At 38.4% G+C, this 27,699-nt stretch overlaps 1 protein-coding gene across 1 annotated transcript in view; it reads left to right on the plus strand.

Moving 5' to 3' along the window:
- The window catches only part of LOC117438186 (transcription initiation factor TFIID subunit 4-like), a 274,292-nt gene that overhangs the window by 77,269 nt on the left and 169,324 nt on the right, over positions 1 to 27,699 (plus strand). Inside the window, exons 9-11 of the mRNA XM_034073658.1 lie at positions 3,940 to 4,054; positions 10,553 to 10,722; positions 23,753 to 23,883. Of these exons, the coding sequence (XP_033929549.1) occupies positions 3,940 to 4,054; positions 10,553 to 10,722; positions 23,753 to 23,883 (416 nt within the window). The remainder of the gene's footprint in view (positions 1 to 3,939; positions 4,055 to 10,552; positions 10,723 to 23,752; positions 23,884 to 27,699) is intronic.

Below are 27,699 nucleotides of genomic sequence, written 5' to 3' on the forward strand. Positions count from 1 at the left end.
CATAAAATCTATTCCTGCCTATTTGATCTTTTGGTCCTACTGCTTGGTATTTTCTGTCCTCCTTGGGAAAAGACAGCATCAAAACCAGTTAACAGCAGTTGATATTCTGCTGGCTCTGTTCTCTTCAGAGAATCCAAATGTTGAATGAACATGGAGACCAAGCTGTCATTGTATTCCTGTAGGCTGTTTTTCCAAGTTAGGGGAAGAAATGTCATAAAAGGTATATATTTGATAGCACTGATACATCCTGAGTTTATTAACAGGGAAGATATTCAACATTTTATGAACTTCCACTTCTGACTAATGTATCTTAAAGGCTGATTTAATTTCTTTGCTTGTTCAGTCTTGTAAGTTGTGAAAGTCAACAGTGTGCCAAGAATTTGCGTGATACTGGCATCTGCTTTTTAAACACTGGTTTCAAAATATGAATTTATTAATGATAACCATTGATCAGCCAATGAAATGCAACTTAACTGGCAGTTTGGCTTAAGGAAGACAGTGGTTCATAAAGGTAAATTCATGCAAAGCCCTGCTTTCAGGTGAGTTTATTCCTAATTACAAGCTTGTTTAAGCCCACCACTGTATTCTTTTAATTACACAAAAATTTACAAAACATCCCATTGTAAAACTGCTCATCCTGCAGCCTATGTCTGGCAAAATGTCTGCCTGTGTGCTTGCAGCTTTAAGAAATGCCACTACGGCATAGTCTCAGATACCAGATTATTTTGATCTTGATGTATTCTTCAAACTTACTGTGGTAAACACCAGTATAATGATATTTTATACTGGCCTAGGTATTCCTCTAGAAGGAAGTAAAATGCTGTAATAGGATGTGGTCTATATAGAAAACTGTAGCGTAATTTGGTGGAGTGGGGTGGGATGGGGTTTGTTGGGTGTTTTGGTTGTGTTTTTTGTTTTGTTTTGCTTTTTTTGTTTTTTTTTTAAGACTAGTTACATCAGAACTAAGCTAACTTTCACTGCGTGATGTGTTTTCCTTCTCAAACTGGAGTGAATCTGCTACTGTATTGTATATTAATGCATCCATGTGAACAGACTATAATGCTTTTTAAAACAGTAGTATAGATAAAGTAGGCAGGATTTAAGGACTTTGATATTACTAAAATTATTTCTACACCAGGGAAAGTAACACTATAGTGATGGCATAAAAAATCACACTCTTTATAAAATTACTTATCAGTATAATAATTAGGTGAATTGCATCTTATGGATGGGGGAATTAAGCCATAGAATAATTACCTAGAGTATTCATTGCAGCTATTTAACCTGTGCAGAAATTATAGAATCATAGAATAGTTAGGGTTGGAAAGGACCGCAAGATCATCTAGTTCCAACCCCCCTGCCATGGGCAGGGACACCTCACACTAAACCATATCACCCAAGGCTTCATCCAACCTGGTCTTGAACACTGCCAGGGATGGAGCATTCACAACCTCCCTGGGCAACCCATTCCAGTACCTCACCACCCTAACAGTAAAGAATTTCTTCCTTATATTCAGTCTAAACCTCTGCTGTTTAAGTTTCAACTCGTTAGTCCTTGTCCTGTCACTGCAGTCCCTAATGAGTAGGCCCTCACCAGCATCCCTGCAGGCCCCCTTCAGATCCTGGAAGGCTGCTATGAGGTCTCCATGCAGCCTTCTCTTCTCCAGGCTGAACAAAATACAACTAAGCTCCTAATTTTGGGCTTATTTCTCTAGATTATGCTACTTAAAGTTTGAAACAAGGACACAGTGGTGAAAGACTGTGTATATCATTACCAATCACATGAAATATCTAAGCCCACAGGTGATTTTTGATTTAAACCAGAAAACTTCTATGTCATCCCAAAACTTATATTTACTTTGCCAGATCCATTTGAGTATAATTACATATACTTGGGGTAAAAGAAAGTGAGACTTATTTTTCCATATTCAGTGTAGACATACTCTTTTCCTGAGACCAAGAATTTAACTTACCTGTTGCTGTACCTTTTTGGCACTTTTTACCAAAATTTATCATATAATCTGTAGAAAACAAACTGTTGATACTAGTTCTAAAGGAATATAATATTGATTCTGGAGGAGTGCCACTGTTACCTTAATCTTCTAGATGTTAATTGTAGAAAGCAGAGGTCTGCTAATTTTTAATATTTTGTTTATTCTTTCCTTCCAGTTCACTTAGTACCTTTCACATACTTTTCAATTAGTTCATCTTAGTAGATAAATGAGCTGTCTGGTCTGTGAACTAATGTTATCTGTGACATCTCATGGACCCTGAATATTTTGATGACAAAATATTTTTGTTCTCCAGGCTTGGAGCCTGAAGTCCTAAATTGGGTTTTGTATTTGCTAATGTTGAGAGTCCACACAACAGTTTATTTATCCAGATTAAAGAACTGAACAAACACTTAAATCAGTTTCGCTTTATGATTATATGTTAAAGTTGATGAAGACTTCAAAATAAGAAAAGTAATGCTGGATTAATTCAAAACTAACTTTTGTTTTAGCAAAGAAGTGTTTTCACAAGGATTTGTTTGGATAATTACATTTCAGGTTTTTATAATTCATGAAAGAAAAATAATGTAATTACTAAGGTTCATACAATGTCATTTATATGCAGTTGAGTCACAGATGTGTAGGAATAACCTTGTGCTTCTCAAAGTCTTAAGTACTATGTATATGTAAGCTCAATAAAATTGAGTGAAAAGAAGAGAAGGTGAGATCTTTTAAGTCAAGTAGACATTAATTAATTATTTCCACATGCCAAATCACAGGTGGGATTAAAGAAAACACAAAATATAACCCAAGTAAACATGTGTTTAAGCAGTAAAGGAGAGCTTACTCCAAAAGTTTCATTTGTTAGTGCTTTTTCAGTTGTATACTGATGAAATATTTTTAATAGTAATAATGCAGGTCTGTTAATTTTTCTAATTAGCAACATAAATTTGCAGTTATTTTTGTTAGATATTGCGAAATGTCAGAGGATGAATTAATATATTTTACTTAATTTACTGTCACAAGGAGCTTAATGGTCCACCACAGTGGCTCATTTAGAAAGCTCAGTTTTACTTCTACACATAGACCTGTAAAGTTTGGATAGAGATATGAGCAACATTAAAATCAGTTTTCAAAATAAGAAAGTAAAAGATGACCTTTATGATGGGGATTATGTCAGATTTTACAATAGAATCATACAATCATAGAATAGTTAGGGTTGGAAAGGACCTTAAGATCATCTAGTTCCAACCCCCCTGCTATGGGCAGGGACACCTCACACTAAACCATGCCACCCAAGGTTCTGTCCATCCTGGCCTTGAACACTGCCAGGGATTGGAGTATTCACAATTTCCCTGCGAAACCCATTCCAGTACCTCACCACCCTCACAGTAAAGAATTTCTTCCTTACATCCAATCTAAACTTCCCCTGTTTAAGTTTTAATCCGTAGTGTTTTTTCTTTTGCATGCAATATAAAGCACTAAAATATTTACAATAATGTTTTCAACTCTGAAAATACATTTTTTCATTGCAACAAAGAACAATGACTAGATAAAAAATATAAAACATAGTTAATACCCTGAGTGACTGTGACTTACAGTGTCTGTATCAAGACCATTTCAAATTCTGTTTCTTTATTCTGTGCAGATTATGTAGAAAAGTGGTTTACTGGCAATTGCAAACACACTTGTAGCCATAATGTGTATTGTAACCAGTTATTGCAAATAGTTTTTAATTTTGGAATCTTCGGTATTTTGTAAATATTGAACAAACTGTAATGTTAATATAAATTTTGTATTTTAAATTGTTCTTCTTCAGCAGTGTAATCTTTAAAAATAATAACTTCCTTTGTTTGCAATTTACAGTTAAATTTATTTTCTGTACAGGAGGTTCTTTGATGTAAATTGTCTAAGACTTTTCATAATAACATTGCTTGGTGTTTTTCAGGCACACTAAGGAAGGCACCAACAATACAAGCCAGCAAAAGTCCTGGAGGCTTTGGTGTTCACGTCTCTGCAAATAAGAAAAACAAGCTGAATGACCCTGGAGGTGGTTCTTTCAGGTAAAAAAAAAAAAAAAGAGAAAAAACATGCAGGGGGGTGCTTGGGGGGTGGGTTGGGGGGATCTTAAATACAGTCTAGAATTTAGAATTGTCTTAACACCAGAGGGCAATGTTTTACAATAATTCCTACCTTATCTTATGGTGATTGGGTGACAATTTTCTTACTTAGTTCTATTTTAAAAAGAGGGAGGAGGGGATCATGACATGTGTCGTGGTTTAAACCAAGTCCCCCTACTCCCGGAGAGTTAGGAAGGAGAATCCAAAGAATGTAGCCCCCACGGATTGAGATAAGAACGGTTTAATTGCTAAGGCATAACACAAAACCCCTACGGCCATTTACTACTACAAATAATAATGATACAGCAAACAGCAAGTGAAAAGAATACAACACCCCACCAGCCACCGACCCATAACTCACTCCACCCTGCCTGGCCGAGCACCATGTGCTCCCTCCTCCATTTTTCTCTAGAGCTCACCCCTCCAGCCTTCTCTTTCCCAGTATGCATCCTGGGCATCACGTGCTATGGTATGGAATACCTCATTGCCTAGCCTGGGTCAGGTGTCCTGTCTCTCCTTCCTCCCGGCCTCCCCTCCTCCACCTGGCTGGAAAAAACCTTGAACAAAAACACCCTCAAAACATGCTCAAACCATGACAACATGTCTGAAGGATTTTTCCTTAAATGCACTTTTAAATGTTTAGTAAAACCTTCAGTTCTGTGGTTTATAATAAAACTTCTGGTAAATGGAATTATGTGTATGAAGTTTTTAAAAATACATGGTTGGTTTCATGTTATCAGATTCTAACATTCATGTGGATTGTATCTTGCTGAGAAGGTACTGAGTGTGATGAGAAGGCGTCCTGTCGATAGGCTTCTTCAGCTAAGCTGCAGCATCAGCATAGAGAAAATGCTGTATGGTTTTGGTAATGGGCTTTGGGTTGTTTTTTTGTGTGTGTTTGTATATAGGGTTGTTCTTGGTTTTAAAGAGAAGACATCTCTGTATATATTTTTCACATGCTTATCCTTTGGTAGCAGAGATTGGAGCATTCTGTGGGTCCCTGTATTAACCAGGTGTTGCAAAGGTTCAACACAATAGCATTGTTGCTACATCAGTTCTTTTGTACTTCAAACTTTTTTTTTAATATGTATTTTGATATTTTTAATTTTTGTAGTGAAAAACTAATCATGTTTACTGCATTTTGCTTACACTATCATAATTTTATTTTTTTTCCATTGATGAAAGTACATTTTATTTGTGTTAACATTTTCTTCTTTGTTAAATGATAAAATATTCCTAGATTTTCATTTTCATACTCCAGATGTCTTATATTGCTCCGACATCATCAAACTAGTAATTAAGTTTCAGGCTTATGCTTTTGCAGGTAAAGTAGAAGAGAATATGTAGCTCTTTGAAATATCTCTGCTTTGAGGCATGTCAGTGTTGCAACTAATAGTGATAGTACTTAGTATTAATCTAGAAGCAAAATCATTATTTTTTTATTTTCTAATGCTTTTGCCTTCCGCTAAGTATTTAAGTGATTTAAAATGTCTGTTGGGTTCAGTTGTACTGTCTTAATAAGTATTTTTTATGTTTGTAAGCAACATGAACATTTATTCTTTGTTAGTATAGCTTTCAATTTTACATACACCAAAAGGGACAGCATTTTTTTAACTGTATGTTGTAAACTGTGCCAGGATTGATTCTTGCATTCACTTAATTTATACATAGAATATATTAGGGTAGCTGGAGTTGCTAATTTTCCCTTGGGGAGAAGCAAATGCTTAAGGCACTGGTTCATAAATCAATAAATCTTTAGTGAGTTGGGTAAATAAGCTATCAAGGGTGTATGTCATTTTTCCTCTAGAGAACAAATTTTAGTCAGAATGAATGTGCTTGTTTCCTTTCATCGTTTTCTCCTTCAAAATTGTAAGACATAAAGTTGCATTTAATTAAGTCCATAAATTTGCAAGGATTTATTAAACAACAGCAAAAATAAAGCTTTTCCTTGATATCCTAACAAAGAATTCAGTTGTTTGCATATTTGCATTTCAACCACTAACATCTCCCGAGGACAAATAGATGTCTGACTAGTAAGCCTAAAGGCACAGAGCTAGAAATCTGTATTAATCCTCTGAATGCTGACTAATTTTCCTCAACATTCCCAGTGTGTGTGAAGAATGTGTTTTTTAGCCAGAAGGCAAACTGGCATCTGAAGCAAAGCAAGATTTTTGAAAAATTGTTATGTATAAATTTTTTTGCCCCTAGTGTTTTATTATTTTTTGTTTCATCATTTTATATTCTGCTTTTTTAAAAATAGCTTACTTGTGCTTTTCACTTTTGTGAGCAAAATGTTAGTCACTAGAAATAGAAATGTAAACTTGATTTTCAGTTTTTCTGTTCCAGACTGTGGAAAATAGAAGAAAGAATTACATTAAAAAAAGATGTAGCAATGAGGATTTTTGCAAATTGCAGCTTACCCTTTAATGTCAGTGTTTATTAATGAACTCATATTGATATTATAGTAGCTGTTCTATAATTCAAAGTTTTCAACTCAGAACTTCTGAAACAAAGTTGAATTGATGAAGTTTTGTTACTTTTTTGGTATTAAACTTTATTGTTGCTAATATTTTCAGAGAGAACTACAGACAACTCAATCTAGTTGACTTTTCAACTGTGCTAATACCTAAGGATGGAAATTTGAATTCTGTTTTTTATAATTGTTTGTTTTACAGTAGACATCCAGACTTGGGCTTGTACCATAATAGTCAGCTAGAGATTTCTGTAGTCAGGAGAGATGAACATACTAACATAATCTACCATTGATGACAGTGAACGTAGCAAACTGTCAAAGTAATTATTAGCCATAGTTCAGACTGTGGAAAATATAAAGAACTAGTGGAAACATTTGTTCCCCTTGATACTGAGTCAAAATAATTTCAGTTGGAAATGACCTTGGGAGGTCAACTAGATGAACTCTGACTCAGAGCAGGTTTGGTTAGATCAGGGACTGGTCCAATCTACATATCTCCAAGGATGGACATATGTGTTTGTACCCTTGTATTATCCTACTACTTCCTAACTGTATTGAGTAAGGCTCAGTGGCATTGCACGTACAACAAGGCAAGAAGTGGACAGAACAATTCTTAATGTGTTATGGACAACTGTGCAAATACTTTGAGTTTTCTTTCTTATTTTCAGATAAGATTATTTTTTGTAATTGCACAAATCTTTTTAATGAAGAAGAGAGGGGAGGTGTTGCAAGGGGTTGAATGTAAGAGAGAGCTGAACTCTTAGACTATTTTAAGATGTAGCTTGCGTTTCGAAAGAGTTTGAGAAACCATGCTATCTTCTTAAAAATAGCATGTATGTTGGAATGTTAGATTTATCCCATAAGACTTGGAATTTAATCCAGTAAAAAAAAAGAAATAATTACTGAAACAATGTAATAAATTAGTATGAGCACAGTAATATACACCAAGAAATATGAAATAGTTAAATACCATTCTGGGATAAAAAGGGAAAGATAGACAGTAATTATCAATCTAGATGACCATTGGATGGCCTCTTTGTTCCACAGAATGAATTCTGAAAACTCACTCTGGACTTTAAAGTTGACTTTCATAGGAAATAATAGTTTTGTGAGAATGCCAGCCCTCTTAATATATAGAATCATAGAATAGTTAGGGTTGGAAAGGACCTTAAGATCATCTAATTCCAACCCCCCTGCCATGGGCAGGAACACCTCCCACTAATGAAGAGTCCCTCCCAAACAGCCAGATATTGGAAGGCTGCTATGAGGTCTCCATGCAGCCTTCTCTTCTCCAGGCTGAACAGCCCCAACTTCCTCAGCCTATCTTCATATGGGAGGTGCTCCAGTCCCCTGATCATCCTTGTGGCCCTCCTCTGGACTTGTTCTAACAGTACCATGTCCTTTTTATGTTGAGGACACCTGAACAATACTCCAAGTGAGGTCTCATAAGAGCAGAGTAGAGGGGCCAGATCACCTCCTTTGACCTGTGTTTCAGTATCCAAATCCAAGCTTTTATTCATGAAGTTCCTCAAGGTAAAAAAACCCCATTTTGATAGTTTTCCCCTTTGGACTGAAAAATTTGTAGTCCCATCTTTTATTAAAATATCTTATATCCATCTTCCATGTAACATTTAAAACAAAACCAAAAGAAGGCATACTCACATTAGATTGCTAATGTAAGATGGAAGAAAATTATTCTGTCCAGAAATTAGTGATGATCATTATAAGTGCAGTTGCATTGATTTTGGTAATTTCATTAGAATTCTGGTTTGTGCCCAAATTAATTGTGTGGTTTCATTTAAAACAATATTTGTTTATTTATAATGTGGTCTCAGATCTGTACTCTGAATTAAAATTGTAATAGCTAAAATGCTAAGCAAAAGGAAGGTACAAGATAGATTGTACTTCTCAGCTATTAAGTAAAAGTAGAGATCCGTATAAACTTCTCTTAAAAATTGTTTTCTTGAAGTCAAGAATGCTATCTTGGTTTTTGTATGGATCTTTGCTTGAGGAAGATGAAGTTCTGGGCTCAAATCTGTTTTCCAGTAGCTTCTACTATCTTACATAGTTTTGAGTTTGTGTTATAAGAACTTCCTTTTAACTGAGTTTGGTTTTGCCATTGTTTAAAAGACCTGATGGATTTAGGCCTTGTGAGTCCTGGGTAGATTACCTTGGGTGATGTTCATTCTGTTTCAAGTGCTGAGGTTTTTAAGCCTCCAAAATCTTAGTTTCCCCCATTTTTTCAGCTTTAGTTCCTGTTTTTCAAATTTTAGTTAGAATCTTTTGAATTTGTCACTGAAATATTTAAGTAATTGTTAACTGTTATATGGCCAAGTACATTTATCAGCTGTGATATTTGTGGGCAGTATCACAACTGGTTGGACAAGGCCAAAATCTAGTTTGGTCATCCATGCACTGAATGGATAGGAGCCCAGTTTCTTCATGGCAGCTCTTGTGGCTTATGAGTATCACATACATACCATGTGAAATGTGAAAATTAAAATCCTTTAGACTCAGCATTAAATCTATCAAGGTGGGAGATCAATTTTGTGACATTGTCCTTGGGAATTTAATTCTTAGAGATCAAGTGCTTAGCACTCATGGAGAATAATAAAAGCTCATTTGTGTAGCATTTTTCTGATGATCATTGTAAAATTTTCCATTTTCTGCCTCAAGTGTTCAGCACATTTATCTAGGTTTATACAAGCAAAAATCCCTTCTTGAAAAAAAGCAGTATCTAACAAACCATAGAGGTCTTCCACCAAAATTGGCTTCTGTAGTGCAGATATCAAGGAGAGTATAGGAGGACAGAGAGGACTTAGATAATGGATTTCTAGATTTATCTCCTTTTGTCCTCAGACCTTACTTGTAGCTTTTGTTTTTTACTGTAAGCATTAAACTTGTTACAAGTGACAAAAAGTATTTTTGGATGACATCTATGTAATTTTTATTTTTTTTTCTTAAATCTTTCAAATTAAGCTTTTATTTGATTGCTTTATGCAGTAGTTGGAGTCTGGACTTGGATGTATGTGAATCTTTTCCATGTATATATTCTCAAAAGTTGTGTAATGACTCCTAGAATATGCTGTGTTTAATAGAATATACAGTGTTCTTGTCAGTAACAGCTCCTAAACAGAATGTACCAAAACCAGATGGTTGTTTCCAGTTATGACTCATACTTCATAGAGGTAAAAGATGCTTGGGAGATACAGCTGTGGAAACTCAGATTTGTTAGTCAGTACTTCCTCAAGCTGTTAGGAATGGTATTGAAGGACAAATAAGTGAAGTGCTGCTATCATCTTATCATAGAATAGTTATGGTTGGAAAGGACCTTAAGATCTTCTCAAATGCAGCTACTTTTTCTAAAACTAGTTGACATATTCAGCTGATTTTTGTATGTTGCCATAGAAAAATACTCGTGCATATTCAAACCACACTTGGAACCTAAACTTACCTATGACTTACATGGTCAAAGAATCTTTCCTGACTATTGCTGAACATACTCTGGTGCCTATTTTAATAAGAACTTGTGAAACAGTGCAGGATTCCAAATTCATGGTTTTGCTTTTAATGTCTATGGTCTTTTTATTTATTTTATAATTTTACTCCTAGTTTTCAGCGTAAAGAGAATAGCCAAATGCTCTGTCTTTAGTGGTGATCATTGCCTGACTATCCTGGTTGCATTCATATCATTGACTCTCAGATGAAGAAAGGACACCTCTGTCACACCTTCTGGTATAGACAAATTGTCCTGCTTCTAAAGTTTTCCTAATGTGTTCAAAGAAATATTTAGTTATTTCTGAATCTAGAATATATTCTATGAAAATTATGAACTTGGTGGTTGCACCTCAAGTTGGCCCAGCCACTGGGTATGTTGCAATGACAATGACTTCTTGAGAAGCAGATAATATACAAAATTAATTTACCACATGCAGAATTATTTTTTTTTGCTTGTTTTGTTATTATAGAGATGATGATGATATCAATGATGTTGTCTCTGTGGCTGGTGTTAATCTTAATGAAGAAAGTGCCTGCATTATGGCTACCAACTCTGACTTGGTTGGAACCCAGATACAGTCCTGTAAAGATGAACCCTTTCTTGCTGCCATACCTCTACATAAACGTGTACTTGAAATGGGTGAGAACCATGTCCTTTCTTTTTGATAGTGTTTCCTTTGGAGTAACAGAATATGCTTAGCACTTAAGATTGTTTTTTTTAGCATTTTATTACATGATCTTGTATTACTAAACTTTCACGGGTTTTGTGATAAAAGTTACTTAGTCTGGTTTATGTCCCTCACATCTTCGACTGCCTGTATTCCCACAACTTAGTTATGTCAAGTTGCAAAAAGATAGTACACTGGTGCTTTTAAACTTCATGCTTTCCCTGTGTTTTCTGTATCCAAGTATCTCAAAGCTCTTTGCAAACATTATTTCTCACAATCCTCCTTCATGTTTTACACATGAGAAGATTGAAAGAGAGAGGTAAAGTAAGTAGTACAGGTCACAGAGTGACCTGTGAATAACATTTAACAGAATGCTGAATTTATCTGTCAAGATTTTCTTTTCCCATGCAAACCAGTTACTCAGTTCCTAACACCTGCATCTATTTAAGTTCATAGTGTTTTTTTCATAGCATTTTTTCCAAAATGGTGTATTTATTTTTCCTGGTGATAAAGTATATTTATTTATTCTGCCATTTGAAAACAGAAGTTTAAAACTTTAGCGGAAATATAACTCATCAGTATTAGTGATGTTTTAGGGTTTGTAAGTATCCTCAGAATGTATTTTATGACATTCTTAATATTCTATATATGTTCTAGTACCTAAATGTATCTTTTTCAACATAATTTTGGTAATATTTTCAGAACTATCAATGTCTTAAGATATTATCTCAACTTATTTAGGCATGTGAATCATATTCTTTTAGAACTATACTTATATCACTAGTGAAATTTGTAAATTTTTTAGGGATCTAGTTCTGTAATTTTAGAGATAGAACAAAAATCTTGTTACAAATCGGTACAGTTGGGTTTTTAAGTCATGTGGTTACTTCTGCAATGTTATTTGTGTTCACTGAATTAATGGAAGCCTTTTTTATATTGCAGTTGCAGGTAAAGTTCTTCATTGACTTATTGTCAAGCTTCACTCTTGTATTTTAACTAGTGCCCTTTTAAGCTCTCAGTCAGAGAAATATATTATTTTGCACACTGTAGTTATCACATTGTGATGATGGCATTATGTGATGCTGTCTGGGAAAGCATATGTGCAGCATTTTGTGAGATGGTTCACCACCACCTGAGGTAGGAACCCAGCAATGTTTTAATTAAATCTGAGTAACTGTTGTGGGGAATGCTCACACAATAGATAATGCAGGTGTAAGGAAACAAAAAGGAAGCACACATAAAACTGTTAAAAAGAACAGGAAATCAGTAAAAAATTTGCCATATAAGCCTTAATGAACCGCCTGGGTGTAACAATTGCTGTAGAACATGAAGCTCTAATTACAAGTGCAGGACTTACAGGAAACTGTACATACTTTAAGAGCCACAGAACCCATCACTCTATTCATCACCACCTTTTGGGGTTTGCTCCTCTGAGGAACAAATTCCTATGGCTGTTTTTGAAGCTTTGTTGGTTTTGATAATTGAAATGAAACTTTCAAAGCTTTTAAAAACATTTGTAGGGATTTATTTTTCAAAAGCAGTGAATCCAGAAGAGCAGCCACTCTAGCGATCTCCTGCAGCCACTTTTACAGCTTTATTTTGTCTTTACATGAAGCCTTTTATAGTTTTGAAAGTGGCTGTGGAGTCCACTAGTGGCTACTGTCTGGGATCTGTGGCTCTTGAGGAGAGAATTCCTTCAGCTGATTTTGAAGTTTTAGAAGCTTGGTTTTCACTGTGTGTGGCCAGATTTGTTGTTTGCTTAGGTTCACACACAAATTCAGTAGTTTGTGCTACTGGGCACTTAAAATAATGACATTGTAAGTTCATGACAAAACTCAGTTTTAACATATGTTGCTGTGCCTAGGCACACCAGGACTAAGCAAAGGAGTCTGTGACCTTCTCAAGCACATTAGGAAAAATAATGTTGAGTCCTCATTCTTCTCTTTTTGTTATGCCTGTTGACAAATGAGATAAAATATATTATTTCTTCTTTTACCTGAACAGGACTTAAACAGACCTTATTTTCTACCTTTAGGTCTATTCATATTTAATCACTTTAGTTTTAGGGCATGCTTTTAACATTTTAGCAAAAGAGAGATTTGTGGTATGTACAGTATTAGGAAACTGCTCTTTCCTTTCTCAGAAGCTAGATCTTTCAAGTTTTCTGTAATATTAATCTCCTCTCTTTTCTGAGTAAGTACTCTGTCAAGCAACTCAGTAGCGTTCCCCAAACGCTGTTTCAGACATTGTGCTTCCATTCACCAGTCAGAATATAAACCGCTGAAGTGCAGATGCTATTCAGTCGCCTCAAAGTTATAGCAAAAGAGGTTTCTTAATATTTTGTACATTCTTATCTCTACTGTAACTTGGCAGTGTTATTATCCAAACTTTATTTTAAATCTAAATGACATAATATTATTACTTTTAAATCTGAGAAGTAACTGAAAGGTAATTCTTCCCACTTGCTTCCTTATCCAATTCTGTATCCTGTCGTCTTTGGCTGGTAATCATTGCCACTTGTTCATGTAGGAAGACAGGGCTGTGACTGTTTCAAATGCTTTTGATGCAAAATCAAGAGTGGATATTTCTTAGTAGATAATGTATTTCTTTCACTATTCCATTAAGGACCATAAAACTTTAAACCCTGATATTTCTACATGACAGCACAGCACAATGAAATGTATGCAAAGAGTTGTAAGTCTCCTGTTTTTGGGAAGCTGAGAGACAGAGGTTGATGTTCTTCATGCATGTGCATGCTGATGTGCGTACAAACTCTTAAAACTTTCAAGGTTGTTACTCTGTTAGTAAAATGGGTAGTATTTCTTTAAAGGGCAAGATAAGCCAATTAGATCCTCACAAATAAATAATGCTGAAAAATCCTGGCTTTTTCATGTGGTTTTATGGGAAAGAAATAAGAAAAATAACATCCGTAATTGTTTCACCTTCATTCATAAAGTATTTTTTTGTGGGTAAGAATGCTGTATTAGTGAGTTTTTAGAAGCTGGTTTGTGACATGCTACATTTCCACTGTTTACCAAACGGGGTGACACTTTAATGAATAAAACAATCCCGGTTATTTTAATCATAATAGTTTTCTCTGGTTTGTAACCATCCTGTGAAAATAGAAACTCTTTGGCTTGGGAATTACTTTGTTACAGCATTGTTTCTGAGAGTGGATAAGAATTAGGATGCACTGTATTTTATATTTAGTATTTCATATTAGTGAAAGATAGCAGGACATAGTGAAGGATGGGCCTGCTAACTAAATCCATGGGAAAGGGAACAGCTATGATGTGTGCTTTCCTGAGAAGTCTTTTGACTGGGAGTTGGTGGTCTCTAGAACATCTAGTGGTTCTAAAAAGCTTGCTTTATTTTTTGTGGTCAACTAAGCATGATATCCTCACAAGCTCAGAATCTGCAGCAGTTTATTAATTCCCACAGCTTTTCTTTTAATTCTGATTTCTTCTGCAACCAGGTGATGCCATTTTATTTTTATTGGGTATCCCTAAAATGTCACACAACTTGTGGAGAATCTTAACCGTAAGTTAACTGTCTTAATGCAATAACACTGAAACTCAAGTTAGGCATACTGTATTCTTTGACTTAGGATGTTTCTTTATCTTCACTTTCAGTGTTCTTCACCCTATTTTTCTACTTATTTTTTTATTGCTACAGAGCACCGGCTAAATAGAATAATTACAAATGTGAAATTCTAAGAAATGTGAGACTGGTTTAGCCATACTGAGTACATTTTAATTGCCCATCTTGTATTTCCAATTTATCTTTACTTAAATATGTATAAAAATGTATTTGAGGATCATCCGTTATATTTTTATTTTACATTCCTTTGGAATTATTTTTACACCTGCATTAAGAAATATTTTTTCTGTTGCATGATTTTATAAAATACTGTATTTCTGTCTGTTTTCTACCCTTCTTATAAATTTCCTTTGGAAAAAGGTTATTGCATTGACAACACAGCATACACCTGTAAGATCAGAAAAATTAGTACTGGATTCTCTTGCTTCATAGAATCATAGAATCATAGAACCGTTAGGGTTGGAAAGGACCTTAAGATCATCTAGTTCCAAACCCCCTGCCATGGGCAGGGACACCTCACACTCAACTATATCACCTAAGGCTTCATCCAACCTGCCCTTGAACACTGCTAGGGATGGAGCATTCACAACCTCCCTGGACAACCCATTCCAGTACCTCACAACCCTAACAGTAAAGAATTTCTTCCTTATATCCAGTCTAAACCTCTGCTGTTTAAGTTTTAACCCGTTACCCCTTGTCCTGTCACTACAGTCCCTAATGAATAGTCCCTCCCCAGCATCCCTGTAGGCCCCATTCAGATACTGGAAGGCTGCTATGAGGTCTCCACGCAGCCTTCTCTTCTCCAGGCTGAACAGCCCCAACTTTCTCAGCCTGTCTTCATACGGGAGTGTTGGGGGTCGAGCATGGGCGCTTGAACAGGCCTACAGCAAGCTGTGAGAAAGTGAACTTCTGACCCCAGGTTAAAAGAGGAAGAAGTGTCAAGATCAGCAAAACAGGAACGCAATAAGAAGATGCCAGTAATTGCAGAAGCATGATGTAACGCTAAGCTGAAGCGAAGGTGTGAAACCAATCAGGAGAGGTAAAGGGGAGCGTGTACCCCTCGTGGGCAGAGTGAAGCAGCCAATCAAGTAATGCGTGATCGCGTGTAAGACAGTATATTAAGAGCAGCCTTGTAATCAATAAACGGAGCATTTTGTGAACCTACATCGTATCGGTGTTTTCTCCCCTCCACCTGGCTGCGGCACGGGAGGTGCTTCAGTCCCCTGATCATCCTTGTGGCCCTCCTCTGAACTTGTTCCAACAGTTCCATGTCCTTTTTACGTTGAGAGCACAAGAACTGCACACAATACTCCAAGTGACGTCTCACAGGAGCAGAGTAGAGGGGCAGGATCACCTCCTTTGAACGGCTGGTCATGCTCCTTTTGATGCAGCCCAGGTTATGGTTGGCTTTCTTGGCTGCAAGCACACACTGCTGGCTCATGTTCATTTTCTCATTGACCAACACCCCCAAGTCCTTCTCAGCAGGGCAGCACTGAATTTCCTTTTTGCCCAACCTGTAGCTGTGCCTGGGATTGCTCCGACCCAGGCGTAGGACTTTGCACTTGTCATGGTTAAATTTCATAAGGTTGGCATCAGCTCCTCACAAGCGTGTCAAGGTCCTTCTGGATGGCATAATTTATAGCTTTACCTTTTTGTTATTTTACATGTGATCTGTTATTTTCATCCTTTCTGGTTGAGATTTGAGACCTCACTTGAATTGTTGTGTGCAGTTCTGGTGCCCTGAACATAAAAAGGACATGGAACTGTTAAAACAAGTCCAGAGAAGGGCCACAAGGATGATTGGGGACTGGAGCACCTCCCGTATGAAGACAGGCTGTTCAGCCTGGAGAAGAGAAGGCTGCGTGGAGACCTCATAGCAGCCTTCCAGGATCTGAAGGGGGCCTGCAGGGTTGCTGGAGAGGGACTATTCATTAGGGACTGTAATGAGAGGACAAGGGGTAATGGGTTGAAACTTAAACAGCAGAGGTTTAGATTGGATATAAGGAAGAAATTCTTTACTGTTAGGATGGTGAGGTACTGGAAGTGATTGCCCAGGGAGGTTGTGATTGCTCCATCCCTGGCAGTGTTCAAGGGCAGGTTGGATGAAGCCTTGGGTGATATGGTTGAGTGTGAGGTGTCCCTGCCCATGGCAGTGAGGTTGGAGCTAGATGATCTTAAGGTCCTTTCCAACCCTAACTATTCTATGATTCTATGGTTTTATGAATTGTTCTGCTTTGATTCTGTCTTTGTTCAGTCACACTCAAATTCCATGTCTGCTGTATAAATTCATGTTAAAACATAAGGAAAGAGTTTATCTTTTTTTTTTCTGTGTTCTGGAGTCTATTGAAGCTACTCTGTATGTTACATCACAGTGGTAGCCCAGTTGTGTGCATATGTGTATATTTTAAATTTGGATACTCTAGAGGACATTTTATGTTGCTGAATCATGTAAAAATTGATTGGGATATCCTTCATGGAACCAGGCCAGTAGATTTCAGAGCTTCTATTTAAAGCATTTGTTACTAGTTTAATGAGGGTCATTCTGTCAACCTGTTTCATCTGTTTGTTAACAATTGTGCTCATATTTGAATGAGATAAACTGTACTATCGATGATTGCTTTCATATACAGAGGAGTTCTAACATAAAAGTACACTTATTTCTCTGGTTGTTTTACTTTACAAGGTTTTTATAGCTGCTTAGATTACAGTTGTGGGTTCTGAAATTCTGAGCTATTGGATTGCCTGTGCATGTAATTTTTTGTTTTTACTGCACTTTTTGTTGACGTGACTTGGTTGTTTTCATTGTTAAGTTTTTAACTTTTTACCCATGAGTTGATTTGTCTTCAACCTGAACTATTCTTTTTAGTATCAGTTTTTCTACCAGCATCTTTCTATCAGGGTGACCTCCTTAAATACTTGTGGGCATAACTTTTGATTGTGTTTGGAGATAATTCTAACATGTACTTGTTGTTAAGCATAGCATTTTGAAGTCATGCATTGTACTAATGACATGTTTAGGTCCAATTGAAATGTACCTAGAGGGGTGTTTACTGTGATTCTAGTTGATTTTTCTCAGGAAAAAAAGTTGTTGGCTATTTCATAGTCCAAATCACAAGTTACTGAGCATGCCAAATACACTGACTTTCTCTAGTTCCTATAAGCTTCAGTATGTCACCTGCAGAGATGTGGCAGGTGAAGAGATGTATCTACATTTTGACGTCTGGAATAGTTCTGTAACATAGTGTAGACTTAGGGTTGGATTGTGGGGTTTTTTCGTTAGTAAAGTTTCTAACAAATTGCTTCGCTTATATTTAGATAAGGTGTGAACTGCTCCCAATCTTCTTATCACAGAATCACAGAATGCCAAGGGTTGGAAGGGTCCTCAAAAGATCTAGTCCAACCCCCCCATAAGAGCAGGGTAACCTAGAGTACATGTCTATAGTTGTAATAATTTACTTTCTTATGTTGTGATTGGAGTTTACTGAACATGTTCATTACAGAATCTGGTTTTATATACCTACTTAATTGATTGCTAATGTTTCAACATTATAAGACACTTATGTTATAACTTATTAGGGGGCTGGAGTACCTCCCATATGAAGACAGGCTGAGAAACTTGGGGCTGTTCAGCCTGGAGAAGAGAAGGCTGTATGGAGACCTCATATCAGCCTTCCAGTATCTGAAGGGGGCCTACAAGAATGTTGGAGAGGGACTCTTCATCAGGGACTGTAATGATAGGTCAAGGAGTAATGGGTTCAGAATTAAGCAGGGGACGTTCCGGTTAGATAGAAGGAAGAAGTTCTTTACTGTGAGGGTGGTGAGGCACTGGAAAACGTTCCCCAAAGAAGTAGTGAATGCTCCATCCTTGGCAGTGTTCAAGGACAGTTTGGACAGAGCCTTGGGTGACATGTTCTAGTGTGAGGCGTTGTCATGGTTTAAGTCCAGTCAGTAATTCAGAAAAAACACATAGCCATTTGCTCATTCCCCCCCCCCCCCTCCTTCCTTGCCCCTCTCCCAGAGGGAGGGGGAGGAGAATCAAAAGAATTTAACTCCCACGGGTTGAGATAAGAACAGTCCATTAAATAACGTATAACACAAAACCACTACTGCTGCCACCAATAATAATAACAATAAGGGTAATAACAAGGGAAGAGAATACAACCACTCACCACTCACCAACCGATACCCATCCCGAGCCCAGCAGTGATCTAACCCTTCTGGGAAACTGCTCCCAGTTCTACATCCTGGGCATGATGTGCTGTGATATGGAATACCTCTTTGGCTACCTTGGGTCAGGTGTCCTGTCTCTGCTACCACCCGGCTTCCGCTCCTCCCTGACAGAGCATGAGACTCAGAAAGTCCTTGGTCAGAGTAAACATTACTTAGCACCAACTAAAAACATTGGTGTTATAAGTGCTGTTCCCAGGCTTAAAGTCAAAAGCACAGCACTACACCAGCTACTAAGGAGAAAAAAAATTACTGCTACTGCTTAACGCAGGACATTATCCACCCCTTATTCCATGCCATTCACGTCATGTTCAGATCCCACATTTTCAATATACCATCACTCTTATATATATATATATATCTATATACATCCACAGAGAGAGAGATGTCATTCCTTAGTGCATGGACCAATCCCTATAAACCTGCTTAGTCCATTCAGTTCATGATGTCGGGCTCCATCTCTTGTAACAATCTTTCAGAGCAGGAGAGACTATGTGCAGTGTTGGATGGTTGCCTGCTGATGCTGATTGTTCCTATTGTTCCTTTACTGCAGAACTTGTCTGGTTTCATCAAAGTTCATTCTTTGTTGGAATGATGGTCGGAGGTAAGTCAGGGCCAATTGCTGGTGACCTAAAGGTGTCTAGTTGGTGGGCTATAAAGTGCTACATACCAGGCAACAGCATACACTTGAGTTCATTGGCTGTTTTCCCCTAAAATCAAATCCCCTTGAGGTACATATCAGACTTCCCCATCTTCCCACATTACCCACCAATCATATCTGGGTCCCTGAGCAAAAGCAATACCACAACTGGATTTGCCTTTACCTGAAGCAGGAATAACCTAGACTCTCTTCCCCAGCAAATTCTTTATGTGCATCCCAGGAACTTTGTCCCCCTTCTACAATATGTAAAAGTTCTGACTGGGGTGGGCCAGCCCTGTTGGCAAATCATCTGGTGTTGACCAACCAGCTGGTTTTTGGTAAGTGTGTATCCCAGTGTTTGAAAGTCCCACCACCCATTGCTCTCAGTATAATTTTTAACAGCCCATTGTACCGTTCAATTTTCCCAGAGGCTGGTGCATGATAGAGGATGTGATATACCTACTCAATACTATGCTCTTTGGCCCAAATTTCTTTAAGACTGTTCTGGAAATGAGGTAACATGTTTCACCATAAAATCTGTTTCTCAAGACCCAGGATAATGTTCTGGGCAGTGCTGTGGGGGACAGCGTAAATTTCCAGCCATCCGTTGGTTGATTCCACCATGGCGCTTGTTTTGGTGGGTTGGTGGGACTGTGATATAATTAATCTGCCAGGCCTCCCCATATTTGTACTTCAGTCATTGTCCTCCGTACCAAACAGGCTTTAACTGTTTCGCTTACTGAATTGCAGCACATGTTTTACGCTCATGGATAACCTGGGCAATAGTGTCCATTTTTAAGTCCAGTCCTCCATCATGAGCCCATCTGTAGGTTGCATCTCTGCCCTGATGGCCTGAAGTGTCATGGGCCCATTAGGTTCAAAATAATTCACCCTCCCCTTCAGCAGTTTCTGAAACTTGTCCTTGGGGACTTCATACAGCTGCCTTCCACCTCTGACACTTCCAAAGCACTGAAGGGGACCAGTGGACTAGGTACTTCCCCATACTGACCAACACATCCTACTGCTCATGACTGTACAGCCTCAGGCAAAATTTCTTGGTCCTCCTATATCACCATCTAATCCTAGACAAGACCCAAACCCAACTCTGCTTAACTTTCGAGATCAGGTGAAATGGTCATGGACAAAACATACTCTGTATGTGTGCCAACATGGTGATCCCCATCACAATCAGAAGGCAGGTCTCAAGGGTATCCAAAGGCCACTGAAAACTTTCAGAACTCTCAAATGGTGCTGCCATACTTGTCATTGGTTCTGGTGTAGCTGCTGTTCTTGGAGCTGGTGTAGCTGTGCTGTCTGCTGCGATTGGAGATGGAGTAGCTGCTGTACTTGTCACTAGGGTGTGTGGGAATGTCTCCCTCATAGGCTGACCACCCTAGTAGGGGAAAAAAATGAAGTACAATGAAATGAGATCCTTAGCCCAAGGCCCTTAGGTGATAAACACTAACACAGCAAATACCGGCTGTAAGTAAGCTAGGACATGCTGAAACTGTGAGATCAAGAGCAACAACTTTGAGAGCCAATAAATGAGCATTGTGACGAGTGACTATTAATCTGAAACAATGAATGCTTATCACAAATACGATTAGACACTCTCTGGTCAGATCTGTCATTATCTCAACCCTTCATGCCCAATGTTGGGTGCCACAAAGAACTGTTGTGGTTTAAGCCCATCTGGCAACAAGAACCACACAGCCATTCTCTCACTCCCCCCCCCTCCCCCCCTTCTTCCCCCCACTCCTGGAAGGATGGGCTGGAGAATCAAAAGAATGCAACTCCCATGGTTTGAGATAAGAACAGTCCAGTAACTAAGGTATAACACAAAACTACTACTGCTGCCACCAATAATAATAATGATAAAGGAAATAACAAGGGGAGAGATTACAACCGCTCACCACCTGCCAACCGACACCCAGCCCGACCTCAGCAGTGATCTAGCCCCTCCAGGTAACTGCCCCCAGTTTATATAGTGGGCATGGCGTGCTTTGGTATGGAATACCTCTTTGGCTGGTTTGGGTCAGGTGTCCTGTCTGTGCTCTCTTATGGAAAAGTCCCATCACAGATTCCTGAAGGACTACATTTATAACTGACCTCCAGCTAGTTTTCTGAACTTTAAAATACTGTGCTGAGGGATTTCAGGAATAGAAAGGTACTGGGATATTGCAGAGGCTGATGATGAGGATACAGGACAATAATCCTTAGGAACCAAGCATCTCAGGTAATAGTTCTTTGATTATTGAATTTCTGACAATCTGAATAGGTGACAAACCATATAATGGTTGAATTTACTTAGAACAAAAGTCTTTAAAATTAGGAAAACCTTTATTGTGGAAAAACCAAGACGGTGATAGTTCATTATTATGAAAGGATTGTGTGTTCAGGGAAGTTGGGTAGCTGTAGTTACACTGCTGAAATTCTAAGAATTATTAACAGTTATTCATTCATACCCTTACCTGGAATACTCAGCAGAATATTCCATCTCAAACCTCTTTTCTGGACACAAGTTAATTAAATTTCCTTTTTTACTTACATTTTACCTTTCAGACTATAGTTTTTTGTTTGATAGCTTTGTTTACACGTTTGCATTATAAAATGGTGCATGCTCAAGTACATCTTGATATTGCAAGTCTGACTTGCACAAATAGCTCATAAAAATATGAATAGTCCTTCCGACTTCAAGGACTTAATAGGCATGAATAACAGTTACAACATAGGGATCTGAATACGTATGTCTGTTTTTCATTGCACTCATTCAGCTCTCAGCAACTCCAGCAAAGTTCCTTCTCTATTACAGGAGACAATTTGGGCACCAAGAAAAATGTAGTTTATTTCTGCAATAAAGCAGAAATCAGTTATATAAAAAAAAAGCATATGTGCATATTGCTAAAATCCCTGAGGTAACACATGCAGTGTGGAGTCGGTGGTGGCTTAAGTTAGTTGAAGAGATAACAACTTCAAAGAGTCATTAAAAAAATATATATGGCAGAGGGAATTGGGCACTGGGAAGTGCCGGAATGGTGTGCTGTAGTGATGCAATAAAACACACATTGAAATGGGCACTGTGCATCAGAAGATGAAGAGGAGACTGGCGAGCGAGGGCTGCGGTAGCCATGGCCGAGCGGCGTGTCGTCGTTACCTCAGCGGGGCCGCCGCACGGCCCCCTGTCGGCGGTGTAGGTGTCCGCCACCCTGCCCTGTTGATGGAGCAGTGCTGACAGAAGCCCGTAGTGATGGTAAACGCTGCCAGCTCGCCTCAGATAGCACCGTGGAAATAACAGACATGTACATTCCCCTAAGACCACTGCTCACTTGTCCGTCCTCATTTTTTAGACGTGTGACGGTTTCTTGCTCTTGAATTTGGCCAGGTAAAGCTAGGAATGCCTCACAAAACAAATACTTGTAATTAAGCCTCTCATGTTGTATCTGCTTGGGTACCTCTCCTGCACATGAAAATTACTTTTGTAATTAGCCATTCAGGAAGCACTTTCCACAATATTCTCAAACAAATTTCCTGTGCTGTTTTGTGTACCCATTAATGTATCACAAACATATTCACAAATGTTTTTGAAAGTCTTGTGATCATTCTGTGGAAAACTGATTCAGTGTCATCAGAGGATTAACTCTTCTGCGGTGTGTCAATCCAATAATCCATACAAAATGCAACTGCTGATTTTTTTATATGTAATATTATATATATATTTGTGTGTGGACACAGTTTTCTATCCAGAAAGCTGTCCCACTAGCACTACTCATATATGTGTCTTTGTAGGAGTATAGCTTAGATGAATATCTACAAATTTATATCTAGTATTCAGGAATTATTATGAATTTAGGAATTCTTAAGTGTTGCCTATATTCTTGTTTCTGTAGCTCAGGTATTTTTTTTAATATATTAATACATTAGACTGTAGAGAGTTCACTTTTCATATAATCTCAGCACAGAGTACCAAATGTCCAAGTAACTACAAATATGTCTTTTAGCAGTATTTGGGGGACAACTGGTGTTTCTAAATAACTGTTGTTAATATGACACTATTTTTTTATATTTAATAAGTTTTTTCCCTAAACAATTTTTATTATCACTAGTATGCCAGTAGTGTAGGCTAAAGTATGCAAGCAACAGTATTGCAGCCTCATTGATACCAAAATTAAGCTGCATTAGTTCTTCTGAAAATAAAGGAATTGCTTTTTCTTGTGTAGGTCAACTGAGATTTCAAATTGTTTATGCTTTGTTTTAATATACGAGGATAAACTTCAATAAAATTTCTTAAATGCTTAAATTTCTAAGTGGTAAAAAAAAGCTCTTATAGCTCTTTCAAACTTTAAAATGTAATCACACATCTTTTCAAGGGGTCGTGAATGTATCACCAAAGCCATATAAATACACTGCTGCAGATTTTTCTGTTCAGGAATATGAAGTTCTGACTTCATGTTCTTTAGAGGGTGTTGGGTTTGTTTGTTTCTTTGTTTGTGTGTGGGGGGTAAGCTAATTCTATTTTATTTTGTTTTTTGATTTAGCTAAAAAACTAGGAATTACTGATGTGCCAGCTGAGGTGGTTACTTTTATTTCTCATGCAACACAAAACAGATTAAGAACAGTGATAGAAAAATTAACAGTGATAACCCAGCACCGGATGGAATCATGCAAAGTAAGTGCACAAAGAAAGGTATTTTGTTACCATGTTATAATTACAGAATGATGCAGTGTGATGCTATTTTTTCATAGTACACAGTAGGTGTTTTGTGGCATTCTCTGTGCAAAGCATGTTTTAAAGGCAGGTTCCTTCTCTGTGATGGAACTGTTTTCATCCTTCTCTGCTGAAGTGTCTAGCATGGAGCATCTGTTTTGCTATTTCTGCTCATCAATTGTGACTAAGACCGTTGATTCTTGATCTCCCTTTTTCAACCAAGACATCCACTGATTGGATCAAAATTGTTTCAATATAAAGGAATCTATGGTAAATTTACACGTCATTTTTGGTGACAAATATTAGTATTTTACAAAAGCTACCAATTTGTCTTAAACCAGCAACTAAAGAATTCAGCTGCAAATTCTTCACTGTAATTAAACATTTATGTTCTCTTTAAAAAGAACATTTCAAGATAAAATGTTACTCTGATTCTATTGCTAGTGATTGAATTCTTGAAGAAAATGAGAACTATTTAGATATCTTAAATCAAGGAGAACCTTTAAATAGGAATCTGCAAACAAGTTTGAAATTCATATAAGGCAAACATCTTTATTGATAAAATTGAATTATTCTAAGATGCTAATAGCTGTTCCACTGGGGTAAAAGCAAGATGATAATGACCATTTGTCATGGTTTATACCTAGCCAGTACCTCGGAACCATGACACCGCTAGCTAACTCCCCCCTCCCTTCCTCCCCCTGCTCCCAGACAGATGGGGAGGTGAATCGAAAGAATATAACCCCCATGGATTGAGATAAGAACAGTCCAGTAACTAAGGTATAACACAAACCCACTACTGCTAGCCCCAATAATAATAATGATAAGGGAAATAGCAAGGTATCCTGGGTTCGGCAGTAGCAGTTATTTTTCTCCTTCTTAGTAGCTGCTGCAGTGCTGTGTTTTTGACTTTCAGCCTGAGAACAGCGCTGATAACATCAATATTTTTATTCAGTGATCAGTAATGTTTAGTCTGATCTGCACTTTCTGAGTCTCATGCTCTGCCAGGGAGAAGGGGAAGCTGGGAGGAAGCAGAGACAGGACACCTGACCCAAACTAGCCAAAGAGGTATTCCATACCACAGCATGTCATGCCCACCATATAAACTGGGGGCAGTTACCCAGAAGGGCTAGGTCACTGCTCGGTCGGGCTGGGTATTGGTCGGCAGGTGGTGAGTGGTTATATTCTCTTCCCTTGTTATTTCCTTTATCATTATTGTTATTGGTGGTAGTTAACTTGTTTTGTGTTATACGTTAGTTACTGGACTGTTCTTATCTCAAACCATGGGAGTTGCATTCTTTTGATTCTCCTCCCCATCCCTCCAGGAGCAGGGAGAGGAAGGGGGAGGAGTGAGAGAGAGACTGTGTGGTACTGAATTACCAGCTGGGTTTAAACCACTACAGTTCTTTGTGGCTCCCAACGTGGGGCATGAAGGTTTGAGATAATGGCAGATCTGACTGGAGTGTGTCTAATCATATTTGTGATAAGCATTTATTGTTTTGGATTAATAGTCGCTCGTCACAATGCTCATTTATTGGCTCTCAAAGTTGTTGCTCTTGATCTCGGAGTTTCAGCATGTCGTAGCTTACTTACAGCCGGTATTTGCTGTGTTAGTGTTTATCATCTGGGGGCCTTGGGCTTGATTCGGAGAAAACTCCAGGAACAAACTCACCAACAAAGTTTTCAAGTTGACAAGCAGGTATTCTTTATTCCAGTGCCGGGAGACACAGGGGATAGCTCCACTAGCGTGTGTCTCTCTTATTGCTACACAAACCATCCTTATATAGCCCTTGGGCATACATACATATTCATGAGTCTACGTATGGATTACATCACTTTCCAGAAAGCTCCCCGCATGTGTACAAAAATGTGGTGGTGGTCTCTGAGGGGCATTTACTTCTTCCAACGGTCTTCATCACTCTTGGTAGCCTCTGAAGCATGCGCAGTAGATGCTTATACCAGTTTCATTGGTTCGTTAGCACCAGAATCATAATAACCCTCCTATCCTCCTATTTATCAGTTAGTTAACCGTAGCTTATCCTGGACACCTGCTATTCCCAGATACTCCCTATCTCTGCGTCCTGTTTTTCTTGACTGTTTTTCTTAAGACTACATCAACTATAACAATTTATCTTGTGCCAGTATGTTCTCTATCTGTACTCTATTTTTTCTTCTATGTACTAAACACCTCAGTAATTTTCCACTGCTACTGTTAAAAAGCTATCGAACTTAACATTGCTTAAAACTAATTCTAAAGGTTTATATATTCCATTTTGTTATTTTGTATTCCCCTTGTTTCAGGCTAAGGTTCTTGTTTCATTGTAGTTCATGGAAATGACTTGTAATACAATAGACTCATTGATCATGAAACTGATCTGTCTTGCGTTCCTAGTGTGGTAACCACCTCTATAATTTGGGATGTATATAATAGAACTGTTGTCCTTGTTTGAGCAGTAGCAGTCATTTTTTCTCCTTCTTGGTAGCTGGTGCAGTGCTGTGTTTTGACTTTCAGGTTGAGAACGATTGCTGATAGCAAGTATGTTTTGAGTTACTGCTCAAATGTTTCGTTTGTCCAAGGCCTTTTCTGAGCTCGTGATCTGCCAGGGAGGAGGGGAGGCTAGGAGGAAGGAGGGACAGGACACCTGACCCAGGCTAGCCAAAGAGGTTTTCCATACCATAGCACGTAGGTTGTGCCATGGATGTAACCGGGAGAGACCGGGAAGGGCTGGAGCTCTGGGGGGATGGAGGAGGTATCGGTTGGTGCTCGGTCGGGCAGGGTGGGGTGAGTTATGGGTGGGTGGCTGGTGAGGTGTTGTATTCTCTTCACTTGTTATTGGCTTTATTATTATTAGTAGTAGTAGTAGAAGTAGCAGTAGTAATTTATGTTATACCTTAGCTATTACACCGTTCTTACCTCAACCCGTGGTGGCTACATTCTTTGAATTCTCCTTCCTAACTCTCCAGGAGTTGGGGGAGCGAGGGGGGGAGTGAGTGAACGAGCTGTGCGGACTTGGTTTAAACCACAACAACTGTTTAGCAAATACACATTTTTTTTCCCCTCCTAGGGTGGTCAGCCTATGAGGGAGACATTCCCACACACCCTAGTGACAAGTACAGCAGCTACTCCGACTCCAAGCACAGCAGCTACACCAAACCCAGTGACAAGTGTCACTTGAGGGTTCGGAAGCTTTTCAGTGGCCTTTGGATACCCTTGAGACCTGCCTGCTGATTGTGATGGGGATCACCATGTTGGCACACATACAGAGTATGTTTTGTCCATGACCATTTCGTCTGATCTCAAAAATTAAGCAGAGTCGTGTTTGGGTCTTGTCTAGGATTAGACAGCGGTATAGGGAGACCAAGAGATATTCCCCGATGCTGTACAGTCATGAGCAGCAGGATGTGTTGGTCAGTATGGGGAAGTACCTAGTCCACTGGGCCCCTCCAGTGCTTTGGAAGCGTTGGAGATGGAAGGCAGCTGTATGGAGTCCCCAACAATAATTTGTATAAACAGCACATCATGCCCAGTGTAGAAACGGGGGGCAGTTACCCGGAAGGGCTAGATCATTGCCGGGGTCAGACTAGGTATCGCTCGGCAGGTGGTGAGCGTTTGTGTTCTCTTCCCTTGTTATTTCCCTTATCGTTATTACTGGTGGTAGCAGTAGTGGTTTGTTATACCTTACTTACTGGACTGTTCTTATCTCCACCCATGGGAGTTGCATTCTTTCTGTTCTCCTCCCCATCCCTCTGGGAGCGGCAGGAGGAATGGGGGGGGGG

The sequence above is a fragment of the Melopsittacus undulatus genome (genome assembly GCF_012275295.1).
Source record: "Melopsittacus undulatus isolate bMelUnd1 chromosome W unlocalized genomic scaffold, bMelUnd1.mat.Z SUPER_W_unloc_1, whole genome shotgun sequence".
Classification (NCBI taxonomy): Eukaryota; Metazoa; Chordata; class Aves; order Psittaciformes; family Psittaculidae; genus Melopsittacus; species Melopsittacus undulatus.